General features: G+C 39.1%; 1 protein-coding gene across 2 annotated transcripts in view; it reads right to left on the bottom strand.

The window, feature by feature from the left end:
* Positions 1-16,385, bottom strand: part of nav1b (neuron navigator 1b) — a 638,783-nt gene that overhangs the window by 450,821 nt on the left and 171,577 nt on the right. Inside the window, exon 6 of one of the 2 annotated variants that reach the window (XM_043716841.1) lies at positions 5,914-6,053. In XM_043716841.1, coding sequence (XP_043572776.1) covers positions 5,914-6,053 — 140 coding nt within the window. Of the gene's footprint in view, positions 1-5,913; positions 6,054-16,385 lie in introns of those variants that run through there. The other variant, XM_043716842.1, reaches the window with a different exon arrangement.

The raw sequence follows: 16,385 nt of genomic DNA, 5'->3' as shown, positions 1-16,385 counted from the left end.
TTCAGAAAAGATTTACAAGGATGTTGCCAGGGATGGAGAATTTGAGCTACAGGGAGAGGCTGAAAAGGCTGGGGCTGTTTTCCCTGGAGCGTTGGAGGCTGAGGAGTGATCTTATAGAGGTTTACAAAATTATGAGGGGCATGGATAGGATTAATAGACAAAGTCTTTTCCCTGGGATCGGGGAGTCCAGAACTAGAGGGCATAGGTTTAGGGTAAGAGGGGAAAGATATAAAAGATACCTAAGGGGCACCTTTTTCACGCAGAGGGTGGTACATGTATGGAATGAGCTGCCAGGGGAAGTGGTGGAGGCTGGTACAATTGCAACATTTAAGAGGCATTTGGATGGGTATATGAATAGGAAGGGTTTGGTGGGATATGGACCGGGTGCTGGCAGGTGGAGTAGATTGGGTTGGGATATCTGGTCAGCATGAACAAGTTGGACCGAAGGGTCGGTTTCCATGCTGTACATCTCTATGACTCTATAACTGACTGTAGTCTCAATAGCTTTTTCTACACCGGTATGCAGTCAAGAAAACTATTATTAAGTTCGCACAAGTTGATTTTATGAACTTAGTCCCAACACCAATTGTCATTCATAGACTGGGCATCCTGAGCTGAAAACTGATTGATTTAAAATTTGCAAATACAGTCTTGAGATTAACTATAGATTTGTTTAAATATTTACTGTTCTGCGAGCCACAAAATTAAACAGTTAAGTTAAATTACTAAGAAAACCAAAGGAAACATATGTATGCAATTTGGCCAGTTGAAGCTGCAGTGATTGCCAGGTGAACTTCAGAATATGAGTTCCCTGATTGGGGCTGTTAATCGGGTCTAATCAGGGAGCCCTGGCTGACAGATAAGAACAAGAGTGTCAGACATCCTGGTCATTCAGAACTGGCTCTGAAGGAGATGGATCAGTGTCAAGGACTCTCCATGTGTAAATAAAGGGTAACTTGGTGATGGAATACAGACTTCTCTAAAGTTATTTCAGAAGCCAAATTGCTTCAGATTTAAATGGTCTCAAAAGCAGAAAACAATATAATAATATAATAATATTACTGAATAATGTAATGAAAAATGGTTCTTTATGAACATCTAAATCAGTTTACAAATTTATTTAAACTCACTCTATAAATAAATATGTGATAATCAGCAGTACAGAGCCATAGTTTTCTTTACTATTGTTTTCAAGTAACAAGAGAAACATTGATAATTTAACCAAACAGTCTCTTATAAACTGGTGACTTCAATGGAAAAGGAAACCAAGCACAATTCAAAAGGGGCTGTTAATTTGCCAAGAACATGTTTCAGATGACTTGCAAAGACCAATCCCACCTGCTGTGTGGTAGCACTCCATTCTACCGTGGAGCTGTTTTAAAAACAACAAAATTACAGTTTCTTTCACAACAGACTACTGTTTTAAGACTTGGTTCTTGACTTTGCAGAACTTCTAACACAATGTTCAACGTGTTAACATAGCTTCACAAAGGCTATGGTCTATTATTATTATTGGCAATCATTCATTAATGAGGATGATTGCCTTCCACGAGTCTGAAGATGGCTGATGAGGTGAACTCAGGAACTGCAGACTTTATGACACGCAGGGCATTGTTCTAATCTAATTGTGTAGTCAGGTATTCTTAGCCACGGCTTATTCTTTATTTTGCCGCTTTCACTTTCACTCTTCATTTTGTTGCTTAGTATAGAATTGCTAGGGGACTACCTCAGTCTACCACCTCCTGGCTCAGTCCAAGGTGATGGTGGCCAAAGACTTGACATCAATATTCCATTTCTTCATGTGGGCCTTCAAACCAGCCTTGAAACATGCTCTCCATCCTCCACTGGGGCATCTGCTCTGATTAATCATGGAGAAGAAGATCTGTTTCTGGATCATAGCTTCTGTCATCTAAATTATATGACCAACCAAACAAAACATGATGGCAAGTGATCAGAGCTCGATGCTTGTGGTGCCTGTATTTAAGAGGACATTGATGACCATGTTTAGCAGTATTTAGTACTCTTCCCTAATAAGTGGCGCTACTCTGAGGTCTAGGCCTAAAACCGGTTCTTGACTTTATTTTCACCTCAACCATTCTACAACAAATATTCTCCTTAACGTAGAACATTCCACACAGTTTCTTGTCTATTTAAAGCATAGTAAACCATCTGAGCAAAAGAGATCAGCCTCCAATTAAAACAATATAGGTTGTCAACATCAAAGACAATTTTTCAGCAATCGAAAACTCAAGTACTTCAGATTTAATTTTTAGATTTAGGTTTTATTGTCACATGTACTCAAGCAAAAGAGTACAGTGAAAAGTGTACAACGTCCCCCCACACAATGTTATCTGAGGTGCACAGTACCTCATCTTGAAATCTTAGTTACAGCAGTAGAAAAATAAAGAAATAAGTTAAAAAGTTCAGCACTACAGTCTTATTAGTATAAAAGTGGAAACATAAAGAAATAAAGTTAAAAAGTCAAACATTACAGTCCATTCTTAAGCCATGGATTAGCCAACACTGATGGACTTTCCCAAAGAGAGCTTGCTCCTTGCACCGGCCATGTTTTAACCACGCTGGGCGAAGACCCACCGGCATGTTTTTAACCACGCTGGGCTAAGGCTCACCTATGCTTGCCAGCCGCCTTTGCCACCACACACCTCTACTGGGCCCACCAGGCTTCACCATCACCCACAGTTTGTTAAAGGCATGGTTTCAGAATGTCACATCAGTGAATATAGAAGTGGTCAGCCTTCCACCAACTCTATACTGATTGTAACAAAAGAAGTCACCTCTTAACAAGGTGCTACAGTCTAAGGAGCAAACTAAGCACTGACTCAAGCCAGGCAATAAAAAAAAGGCAAAGGTTGGTGGTGTCTTGCTAATCTGAATTGTTTAAATGGAAGAAAATTACAAAGCAACATTGAGAGACTAGATGAATGAGCAAAACACTACTAAGTAGTATCTGGTCAAAAACAGCAAGGAGACATTTGGACACTAAATATGGTACAGAAAAAAAGAAGAGCTAGAAAGCTACCCTACAACAGAGAACCACAGAGACAGCATGAAAAAATAAATAGGACAAAATTAATGTACTTATAGGGGATGGAGAGTTGACGTTATAGTTGAGTTTGCATGAGAATAAAAACAATTTGCATTCACCACCTCAGGATGTCTCAAAGCATTTCACAGTCAATTAAATACTTTGAGATTGTAATTATCAATGTAGAGTAAGAATCTCTGTAGCCAGTTTGCACACAACTGGTCACAGAATCAACAATGAAATAATTATCAGATAATGTGTAATATAAATATTAACTCTGGAATAAATATTGACCAAAATACCAGCAATGATTCCCTGCACCCCTTCAAAATGGTGCCATGGGATATTTTATGCTCATGCATGGGGCAGACAGGGGTCTTGGGTTTGACATCACCTGTGAAAAGCAGTATCCCTGACAATAAACTCCCTCAGAGCTCTGGAGTGTCAGCCTCACATTTTGCCCTCAAGTCTCTGGAACAGGGTTTAAATCCACAGCTCTTTGCCTCAAGAGACAGGTGTGCTACCAGAGAAGAAAACTTCACAAGACAAAGAAAATTCTGAGAGAAATAAATTTGAAAGCAGAAAAGAATATTGTACAGTTAATAACTTATTGCTTACACAGGACATGATTTCTAATATTTCCTTGATGATTTTCCTGTACACAAAAACCTTGGGGCGATTAAAAAAAAAGCTTAATTGCTTCCGTACTTATTTTGGCACTTTGCAATTTGTGTTTGTATTTGAAGGGAAAATGGTTAATGGCAAACATCTGGTCATAATGCGAGAACATTGTTATGCTTGTATCAGGCATTATTCTATTGTAATTGAATTTTCATGTAACATTAATGATTTAAGTATAGATTTGAAGGAAGGCTTTTGTTATCAAGAATATATGTTAACACACAACTTTATGAAATATATGTTCATCAAGTCTATTCATTTGTACTTTATGCTATCTTTGATTGTAGTTGTAGAGGTTTCTGACAACATTTCCAGTTAAAATTACAAATTTATATATGTTAAAAGGAGTTGTACATTTGTCTTTTATAGACTAGGGAACATTTTGATTTTCACACATTATGAGAAAGTGAAAAACATAGTATTATCTGCCGGTTATAAATTTAAACTGACTTCTATGAAAACGTAAGTCAGGAAAGACATATAACACGTGGCTGAGTCATTCTTCAAATGTCCCCTCCAAAACAAACACCATCCTGTCTTGGAACTATATTGTCATTCCCTCACTTTCATTTGGTCAATGTCCTGAAATTCCCTTCCTAACAGCACTCTGCATGCATCCACAGCACATGCATTGTAGCAGTTCAAGAAAGTGGTTCATCATCAAATAGATGAGACAAATAAGGGATTAACAAATAAGCTTTGGCCTTGCTAGTGAGCTTCACATCCTATGAACAAACAATAAAAACTAATACCCAAGGCATGTGTTAACGTTTGTTGGCTAGCTTTCCATGTCTGCACTTTGTTGCCAATATTTTACTTTGCAGCTTAAATAAAATTTGCACTTTATTCGGATTTGGTTTCAAGAATCGAGAAATTAAGCAGTTTTATTTTACTGTTTATCTACAACTTGAATAATTCAACAGAGAATTAACATGCTTTGAATACCAGCAACATTGATGCAAGTTGTAAATTGGAAGCTCGTATTGCCAGTGTAAATCTGAATTTGGTACAATTTTTTGATTGATTAGTATGTTCGTTGCAGAATTATTTTTATACCAAAACATAAAACAAAAATGTCTGCCATTGGACTTCAACTATGAAATGGGAAATGTAAATTTGGAGTACTGAAAATATCAGGAAGTCTGCATTTGTAACCAGATTGGGTATTTTAGTGCATGCCTTGGGCTGGTAATTTAATACTGGTGAACACATGAACTGAATGAGGCAGCTGTAGATATAATCCTCTGACATCCTATTCAATCCAGATCATCCTTAGTTAAGCTAAAAGCAATCTCAGAATCTACAGCGTAAATGTACCATAACTGCTATTCTGTAAAGTTCTACCTTTATGTTAAGAAAAGGCATTTATTTCAGATGAAGGGTTTTGCTTTTCCCTGCCTTATGAAATACGTCAAGACTCAACCCATGAACCATGTTTATTCTTGGGGCTTAAAGTTACAATTTTACACATCTGATTCAAATCAATTTTATCTACAAATGGATTTAATCAACAACTAGATTGGAACCTTTACATCATAAGAACATCAGAGTTAAATTAAATGCTCTACCTTCACATTTAACATAAAACTGTTTGACTATAACACAAAATCATTAAAACTGTGTATGTTTTATTATTCTATTACTTAAAGTTGAACACTGATGTGGATGCAAATACATAACAAACACTCTAAACAGTAATGCTATAGAGGTCTTCATGACCCATTGTTGAACTATTGATCTGACATTGTAAGAATGATTGATAGCATTTGAAAATTTTACCCTTGCTACAGACAACTGCAGAAAGCCAGTGTGGAAATATTTCAAAATTGTTAAGATTAAAGTTTCAACCATCCTTATGTTATTTTATCATATTTTTATTTCAATATAAAGAACTGGGTAGCTTGTCACCTGTTCTCAATCACTTTCAGTTTGATCAATAATTGAAGATTTGTAAGCTACAATTCAGTATGTGTATTCAAGTATGCATGTGCCTTGCTCCCTATTCAATATCAAATTGACATTCCGATAACTAACACTATTGTGAAGTTGAAGAATCCTAATGATATCAAGTTAATACATAATATGAGAACCTGAAAACTTTGTTGCTTAGTACAGTAATTGAATATGTTCCACCACCATTCAAATTTCTAACTTTGAAAATCCACCAATACACATTTAATCCTTACCTTTCTGGCTCCCAGATTTACACGATGGGGGGTTGTGCTTGTTCAAACTGTTACTACTTTGACTTTGCCTGTTCATAGTTGCAAGAGCCTTCGTATTACTGCTGGTTGCCGTTGCTGCCCTTGCAGTGGGGCCAGGAATCCTAAAGGAAAAAACATAGTGTCTTGACTGTAAATGTAAAGCAGATTCACAAGAGAATAACGTCTTGCAAAAGAGCAATGAGACTATCTGGGTTTAACCACAAATGGAAACAGCACTGGAATCTGAAGGGAGGGGAGAAAAAAAGTTCAATTATGCTGATCCACATACTGAGACTAAAGTAAAGAAATTACCTCATCACTCTTCAGAGAGAAAGATGATATGTCTGCAGCGTTATAGAACTGTTTTATTTTAGATTAAAAGTTGCAGTTCATGACCATTAGTTCAGCTGCCAGCTTAATAATAAATATGAAGGTGGGTTTATATCTGCTGGGGATTGACAAATGCCCAACCCAATTTTAATATTAACCACACACCATCCACTTCTAAATAACAACTAAAGCCCAGACATTGCTGAGCACAGAGTCTTAATCCCTTGGTTGGACAGTAGCTTGAACTAATCAATGGAAATAATGCCACAAGGACTGAGACTGATACTCAGAACCAGTAATTTCTCTTCTGGTCGGTTCACCAAAAAATGTCGGAATGATTGACTGTTGAATCACTTATGAGCAAAGAATATTACACATAAATACGAGAAGGATTGAGCAATCAAAATTAAAATTACTCTGAAGAATATTGTTCCATTTTCTTCTAACTAATTAGTTGAGCCTCAGCATCAAATATATAATGTATTTTACAGGTATTTACAGCACCTTTAATTATTCTTCAATATCACTTAGTTTGGATTTACTCATACCACTGAAACTCTTCTTATGTACTCTCAGTTCTTTCAAGCTGGTTGAGAGATCCAGAGAGTAGAAGTTGGTCAGGCAGATTTCAGCCACATAGGCCCAGATTTTCCAATGGCCAGCTATTCAATTCTGAAGCACAGATTGGAATTGGGCATGGGATTTTTCAAGATCCACACTGTAGCAGAGTCTGAGGGAATTGCTTGGGATTTAAACTGAAGATTTTGTTGAGCAATTACCCTATACTGGAACCTTCTGAATGTAGCCATTAAAATTAGAGAATTCAGAGGATTCTGATTCAGTTAAGTAAGCAGTTTTTGAGGAAAAGTCAGACTATTAAATACCTAGTCTAAATCCAGAGTAAGTATTCAAGTGACATCTCAACTTACCTCACACACATCAGTGCACCTTCCCAGATACCTTAAATGGCACAGCATGACCCAACAAACTCCTTCCTCTGACACCAATTTGGCATGATAATGACAACTCACCCATTCATTCCCAGTTTACAACTCGTTGTCTTCTCTTCACTTCACCCAAGCCCCCGGCCACCAATTGTACCACCAACACTTCTTCAACTCTGGACTTGATCCACTCGCCCAATAGCCAGACCTAACCACCTCTCAACTCAACAGATACCCGCTCCCTCTGAGATCCAATAACATATGCCCTCATCCCGCAGGGGATCTGACACAAACCACCTTGCCCCTCAATTTCCCCAACTAAGGGATCTAAACTCTCCCTTTGTCTGATCACTGTATCTGACTCTGCTGCACATTATCTGGGACTTGACGCCCGCCCCCGACCATTTTCTCCAACCAACTGAGGCCTATCCTAAACATTCCATCATTTACCTGGCTCCCTTACCACTTTGCACTGTGGCACTGTGCCACTTGGCATCCTACCCCCATCCACTTGGCAACCTACAGCCCCAGCATCCATACCTCAGACTTACCTTGCGTATTGGCCATTTCACTGCAGCTGCCAAAATGTGAAGCTGGACCTTTAAACATCAGAGCACAATGCTAACCAAAAGGTTAAGTTTCTTGCTGTGCCTCAACTGTTCTATGCTATGGTGAGCCTGTCAGAATGGATGGCTATGTATTTTCAAAGGATCCTTGATCAGAATCTCCTGTCAAAAACGCAAAACTCATGTTTTTTAGAAGACGGTGAGTGGCAATCTGCGTCGGATTAGAAAAGTATATGAATTTTCTGAGAGTGGCAATCTGCGTCGGATTGCCACTCTCAGAAAATTCATATACTTTTCTAATCAGAATTGCTTTCCAACTCTCACATTGCAAAACACACTGATCACTTATTCTCGACAATTACCCCCTAACTAACATGTAAAAATCACCAATCTCTTCGTTCCATTTTGTGTCAGGTATTCCTGTCAGATCCTACTAGAAGGTAACAGGTTCCCCTTGCCTATTTTCATAATAAACAACTTATACACAATAATATTCAGAAGAAGATGATGGATTTATGAATCAAAGAGATGACATTATTTTGGCCACAAAAGCATTCAGCTCAATGATTAATACAAAGTGATGGCATTTTATGCAAAATTACATTCCAACTTGCTTTTAATGGATATTAGAGTTTCAAATATCCTTTTTCTGGTATTTGAAATGGATTCTCAGAGCTCGCTTCTTTCTTTATAAAGCAATCAGTATGTTGACTGCTACTATGCACGCATCTCAATTTTGAAATTTCACTATTCTCCAGCAAATGTTTAAAACTGCAATATTGATACTCAGTGTTCTTTTGTCTTCATGCATATTGTTGGTAGTACGATAGCCCATAGTGACATATTATTAATGTGGCGCACAAAGGATACTTGGACTGAAACCCTTTTTGCAATTACTTCCAACATTCTACTGAGGAAAATTCCATACCTACTGCATCAACAAGAGCAAGAATTTCTGTCGTTAAGGAACTTCTTAACTATTCATCTGATCTTTTAGCTCCCCAAGCTGAAGGACACTCACCTCACTGTTCCAAAAAAAATGCATAAACTCTCCCGCACTTCAGAACCTAACATCAATGTTTATGTAAGAAATATCACTAAAAATGGTTAGCACAGTTGGCTGGATGGCTAGTTTGTGATGCAACGTTTTGCCAACAACATAAGTTTAATTCATGTACTGTTCAAAGTTTGTACAAAGGACTCTCCTTCTCATGCCCTGCCCTCGCCTGAGATGTGGTGTCTCACAGGTTGAACCATCACCAATTATCTCTCTCTGATGAGAGAGTAGCCCTATGGCTATCGTTCTTTAACTTATATTCCTGCATCCTTTACTTGCCTTGGATTTAACATGATCAACTTTTGTTTCCTAAATTTCTGCAGGATGATGTCAATAATGTTTCTTCAATTTTACGAGTGTGCAGTTTATGTTCCATTAAAGCAGTACAATAGAGTTACTATTACACAAATTGCGAATCACAGATTTTTCAAACACAATAGCTTTATTGTCTTCCATACTTATTTCATCTCTGCTTTTTTTCTTTAATGGCCCACTTAATAACAACTGTATTTCACTAAATGCTATATCCGTGCCAATAAAATGATTGATTCAAATATTTTACAAGGAATGACCACTCTTTTGAAAGATTTGAGTTGCTATCATCCCCAAATCTGAAAGTGGGAGAACTTTCAAATTCCTTAACTTTGTTCTGAATCTGATTATTCAGAGTCTAGGTAGCATTTCAACCAGTCTATTCTACACTGTATATAGCATCAACTGACTTGTTCTGACTTGAACATATTCATCATTGACCTGAATGTTTTTGTGGCCAAAATAATGTCATCTCCTTGATTCATTTCTCCATCATCATCATCATCTTCTGAATCTCCCAAATTGTGTTCAGTTTTGAATCCTGTATTTATCTTTTAGGATTGATCAAGGCAAAGTGGCACTCTGAATTGTACCTGAAATACTGACTGACTACTGTCTGAGCATTTCCTACATTCACACCTTTATTGTAAGTGAACAATTCTCTTCACTTTTCAAACATCAATAGCATACTTGTCCTAATTCTTCTTGATTAAGCATGGGAAGCACGCTGGCTCAGTGGTGAACATTGCTGCCTCACAGCGCCAGCGACCTGGGTTCGATTCCAGCCTCGGGTGACTGCCTGTGTGGAGTTTGCACATTCTCCCTGCGCCTGCGTGGGTTTCATCTGGGTGCTTCGGTTTCCTCCCACAATCCAAAGATGTGCAGGTCAGGTGAACTGGCCATGTTAAATTGCCCACAGTGTTTGGTGCATTAGTCAGGGATAAAAATAGGGTAGGGGTCTGGTTGGGTTACTCTTCAGAGAGTTGGTGTGGACTTGTTGGGCTGAAGGGCCTGTTTCCACACTGTGGGTAATCTAATCTAATCTATTCTATTGTTTGCTGCATCTGGTTTTCACATGTTTTTGTCAGCCCATTACGTTTTCCACTTTCTGCCAAAAGGCCAATTGCCCTGTGTGTGCCATGAATCCTGCTGGAAGGGAATGCTACCCAGAACTTTTTTTTTAGTCCTTCTGACATATGTTCTGGCAGAATGCGCTGCTCTGCAAATTTAACTGCAAATCTAAGATGGCAGGAGCCGAGTCGCCGTGTTGCGTCCAAGCTTCTCACTAGGGCTCTCTGTTTCTGCCTGTTCGCTAAAGTGCTTTTCTTTTCCCTTTTTGCTTTTGCTGTCTTTCTTGCTGCATTTTTTTCCTCTTTGGAAGCTTTTGTGGCATCTTCAGCAGGGCAAATGTGGGCCTGGCCACGCGAGTATGTGCAGCAGCGGTGGCAGGTGTCAGCTCCTCAGGGAGAAGGAGCCCAGCTCAGAAGAGAGCAAGCCCTGAGGGAGCTCGTGATGGCAGCCATTGAGGGTCCAGCGAGCGATGGCATTGGAGTGTGGTAACTTTGATGTTGGTGGGCCCAGCGCAGGACACAAGGTCGTGCCAACGGTACCAGCCTTCAAGATGGTGGTATCGGTCAATGCGGCAATACGCTAGGCTCGAATCGATACTCCTGCATGATCAACAAGAGCAGTGGTTGCTTTGGCAGTGGCATGGTAGGCCCAGGGTGGGGCCTCCTGGAATGGACTTGTAGGAAATGCGGTCCCAGCATGGCTGAGCTCTTAAAGAAGACTGTAATCTTTGAACTTTTTGCTCTATTACTTTATTTTTTTAAACACTATACTAAAAGTGACTGCAATGTTTAACTTTCAATGTTGTTCTTTCTTTCTTTCTACCTTGTTCTTCAGATTTTGTGCCTAGGTGCTTGTACCTAAGATGGCAGCATGTGTGGAAAGTTAAAAATCACACTACACCAGGTTATAGTCCAATAGGTTTAATCGGAAGCACTAGCTTTCTGAGCGCTACTCCTTCATCAGGTTCATCTGGAGATTGGAGAATTTCTGAATACAATGTCTGAAGTCTTGAATCTGCTGAATTCCATGGCATACCCTTCAATGGAAATATCTTCAGTCTTTCTGAATTTGTCAAAATCTGTCTACCTCTCATTGGCAGTTAATAAATCATGTTTTAACAAATTTTATCCATGGAAGTTAATAATTTGTAAAAACTTCATCTGTGTCAAAATCACAACTCTTCAGTTCTGGTGGGAAAAAGAAGCATTGCTTCTTATCTTGTTTTTTTATGGCAGGAAAAGTGCCAAAGTGGTGCCCTTCTTCCTTCCTCAGTAAAGAGGCAATGAGGGTCCACGTGTTTACTTCATTGGTCATATTCAGAAAACACGGGTGAGTAATCATCCTATGAAGTAAGATACTTTGGATTTTGATTCAGTTATCTCTCTGAAGTTATCTCCAAATTATTCTGATTATAATAATCTTTGTTCTCAAATCATTGATGTTTGAACAGCTAACTATCCACTGCTACTACTGTTAAATACCAGAGGATAAAAGGTTGGAGTGACAGAATTTCAGGCACATACTGGTCTGAGTTTTATGCCAACTCACATATCACAACCCTCCAACACATTCCTGCCAGACCCTACTAGATGAGAAGATACATTATAAGATGAAAATTATTGATCATTACAAAAATATCAGTATTTTCTGGATATATTTAAATAAAAATGTCAAAGCTTTGCATTAAAAGGTATTTTTCTCTGATGTACAGTGCCTTTCATCTTTCCAAATCTATTGATTTGAACTCAGTCTCCCAGATTGTACCCCAGGTCCCAAGTTTTAAATCTAATTATTTCAACAGTGACTTTCAAAGGCATAAACGTATCAGTACTAGCATTGTGAAGCTATTTATAGTTGTGCTAAAGGAAGTGTTTTTTTTCTAGGATTTGTTCTTCCTGTCCATAGCTATTCCAATAAGCTTCTGAATTGAAATGTAATCTGACAATTGCTTTGCGCACAACCCTAACCACTCAAAGAAATTTCACTGAGTATAGTTCACATCTTCAAGATTAATGAAAATTATCCAGTTAAACAATTAGTTTTTTAATCAACTCGCTGTTCAATTAGGAAGACTTAACAAAGAGTAGCAACTTTTGAGAGTACAAAGTTAAAAATCACACAACACCAGGTTATAGTCAAACAGGTTTAATTGGAAGCACTAGCTTTCGGGCGCCGCTCCTTCATCAGGTGGTTGTGGAGGACACAATTGTAAGGCACAGAATTTATAGTAAAAGTTTACAGTGTGATGTAACTGAAATTATACATTGAAAAATACCTTGATTGTCTGTTGAGTCTTTCATCTGTTTGAATACGATGATAGTTTCACTTCTTTCATGTATCAATCACAAAACGTTTTCTTAAAAGTTGCATTCTCAGGTTAACTGTAACAATTGATGTTAGCTAGACAATATGTTGAAGGTGTTAGCCCCCTCCAAGGTGGACTTCGGGACAGGCAGCAGTGAAAAGTGGCCAAGCAGAGGCTGATAGCTAAGTTCCATACCCATAGAGAGGGCCTCAACTGGGACCTTGGGTTCATGTCGCACTTCAGGTGACCACCATTGCACTACACACACACACACACACACACACACGTGCACCCCCTCACAGACTTAAGACACTCTACACTCATATACACACACATATACACTCACAATCACCCCAACCCAGACAGACAGACAGACACACACACACACATATACTTATACATTTCTGAGGTGAATTTATACTTGCAGAGTTACATTGTACTTTGCTCAAAAATTACATGAATTCATGTAAAACTCTGTTATCTCACTTTTTAGATTAGAATCAATCTAAACATCATGGCACAGACAGAGAACACAGGGGGCTAACACCTTTAGTATATTGTCTAGCTAACACCAATGTAACAGTTAACCTGAGAATGCAACTTTTAAAAAAAAGTTTTGTGCTTTACACATGAAAGAAGTGAAACTATCATGGTATTCGAACAGATGAAAGACTCAACAGACAATCAAGGTATTTTTCAATGTATAATTTCAGTTACATCACACTGTAAACTTTTGCTATAAATTCTGTGCCTTACAATTGTGTCCTCCACAACCACCTGGTGAAGGAGCGACGCTCCAAAAGCTAGTTTGCTTCCAATTAAACCTGTTGGACTATAATCTTTGTACACCCCAGTCCAACACCAGCATCTCCAAATCACATCTTTTGGGAGAGTCAGTGAATAACATGCCCAAGTTCCTCTGGGTCTTTGAAGCCAGAAACAATGATGCTACCACCAAGACAACTTAACAAAGATTGATCCTCTGTTATAATCACATGAATTGCTGATCTACAAGAGGAGGCAAATCAGGAAATTCAGTTGGTTTAATTGACAGACAATCACAATCAATGCAATCATATTTGCAAAATGTGACTCTCACTGCTCTGGAAATTCTCAGATGGAAACAATACAGCATTAGACTATTTCCTCCGAAAGTTTGAAAAGTCTACATTCCAGGATAACAATAAACAAAACATGAGTCCCAAAACATCAGAGTTGTACAGCATGAAAACAGGCCTTTCAGCCCATCTAGTCCACGCCAATCATGTTCTCAAACTAAACTATCCCACCTACCTATGTTTGGCCCATATCCCTCGAAACCTTTCCTATTCATATACTTATCCAAATGTCTTTTAAGCGTTACAACTGTACCCATACCCACCACTTCCTCTTGAAGCTCGTTCCATACATGAACCATTCTCTGTGTAAAAAAAGTCACCCGTCATGCCCTTTTTAAATCTTTCTCCTGTCATTTTAAATATATGCCCCCAGTTTTGCACTTTCCCACCTTAGGGAAAAGACCTTTGTTAGTCACCTTATTTACGTCCCTCATGATTTTATAAACCTCCCTCAATCTCCTACGCTCCAGTGAAAAAAAGTCCCAGCCTATCTTTATAACTCAAACCCTCTATTCCAAGCAACATCTTTGGAAACCTTTTCTAAACCCTCTCTAGTTGAATAATGTAACCTATAACAGGGTGACCAGAATTGCACAAAGTACTCCAAAAAAGCCTCACCAACATCCTGTATAACATCAACATGATGTACCAACTCTGATACTCAAAGATCTGAGCAATGAAGGACAGCATGCAAAACACCTTCTTAACCACCCTGTCTACATGTGATGCAAATTTCAAAGAATTATGTACCTCAACCCCTAGGTGTCTCTGTTCTACAACACTACCCAGGGTCTTATCGTTAACTGTATAAGTCCTGTCCTTGTTTGTTTTATAGAAATGCAACACCTCGCACTTATCCAAATTAAATTCCATCTGCCACTCCTCATTGATCCAATTGGAGTCATAGAAATGTACAGCATGGAAACAGACCTTTCAGTCCAACTTGAAAACATAATGACTCCACTGGGGCTCGAACCAGAACCTCCTGTGTGTAAAGCAGACGTGATAACCACTACACTTTGTAATCTTAGATAACCTTCTTCACTGTTTACTACACCACCAATTTTGGTGTCATCCACAAACTTAGTAACCATGTCTCCTATATTCTCAACCAAATCATTGATATAAATAGCTAACAAAAGTGGACTCAGTACTGATCCCCGCGGAACGCTGCTGGTAACAGGACCCCGGTCCAAAAACAATCGTTCACCATCACACTCTGTCTCCTACCCTGAAGCCAATTTCGTAAACTCACCCCAAATTCCCTTTGATCTTACTTTACTAATTAGTCTACCATATGGAACCTTGTCAAAGGTTTTACCAAAGTTCACATAGATATCTTCCGCTCTACCCTCATCAATCTTTTTGGTTGTTCCTCAAATAAACTCCAAGTTTGTGAGTCACAATTTCTCTTGCACAAAGCCATGCTGACTATCCCTAATCAGTGCTTGCATCTCCAAATGTATGTAAATCCTCTCATTTAGGATCACCTCCAACAACCTACCCACTACTTTGTCAGGCTCATAGGTCTATAGTTTCCAAGCTTCTTCTTAAAGTCTTTCTTTAATAAAGGCACAATATTAGCCACCCTCCAGACCTCTGGCAGCTCATCAGTGGTTACTGATTTACAAATATTTCTGCTAAGAGCCTTGCAAGATCCTCCCTAACTTCTCACAATGTCCTGGGATACACATGATCAGCTTCTGGAGTCTTATCCATTTTCACATTTTCTAAGACTTCCAGCACGTACTCATCTGTGATGCAAACAGTTTTCAAAACAACAACATTTATTTCCCTGCATTCTTTAACCTCCATTTCTTTCTTCAGTGTAAAAACAGATGTGAAATATTCATTTAATATCTCTCCCAACTCCTGAGGTCAACACAAAGACAACCTCATTGATCTTGAAGGGACCCACTCTCTCTCTCTAGTTGTTCCCTTGCTCTTAATGTAATTGCAGAATCTCTTTGGATTATCTTTAACTTTATTTACCAAGGCTATTGCATATTCCCTCTTTGTTTCATGATTTCCCTCTTATGAATGCCGTCACACTTTTTCTATTCTTCAAAAGATTCATTTGATCCCATTGTCTCTATCTAACATATAATCCTTTTTTTATTATTGACTAGAACCTCAATATCTTTACTTATCCATTGTTCCCTAATTATTACCAGCCTTATCTTTAACTCTAACAAGAACATAATTCCTCTGAATGCTCGATATCATATTTTGAAAGCCTCCCACTCGTCAGTCATCCCTTTACCTGTGAACAATCTACTCCACAGCTACCTAGAATACGTCTCCTCCCACCCTGTCCCCTGTAAAAACGCCATCCCATATTCCCAATTCCTTCGCCTTTGCCGCATCTGCTCCCTGGAGGACCAATTCCAATACCGAACAACCCAGATGGCCTCCTTCTTCAAAGACCGCAATTTCCCCTCAGACGTGGTTGATGATGCTCTCCACCGCATCTCCTCCACTTCCCGCTCCTCCGCCCTTGAACCCTGCCCCTCCAATCGCCACCAGGACAGAACCCCACTGGTCCTCACCTACCACCCCACCAACCTCCAGATACATCGTATCATCCTTCATCATTTCCGCCACCTCCAAAGAGACCACACCACCAAGGATATATTTCCCTCCTCACCCCTATCAGCATTCCAGAGAGACCACTCCCTCCACGACTCCCTCGTCAGATCCACACCCCCAACCAACCCAACCTCCACTCCCGGCATCTTCCCCTGCAACCGC

Source organism: Chiloscyllium plagiosum, chromosome 26 (genome assembly GCF_004010195.1).
Source record: "Chiloscyllium plagiosum isolate BGI_BamShark_2017 chromosome 26, ASM401019v2, whole genome shotgun sequence".
Lineage (NCBI taxonomy): Eukaryota > Metazoa > Chordata > Chondrichthyes > Orectolobiformes > Hemiscylliidae > Chiloscyllium > Chiloscyllium plagiosum.
This window is presented reverse-complemented; position numbering and strand designations above follow the sequence as displayed.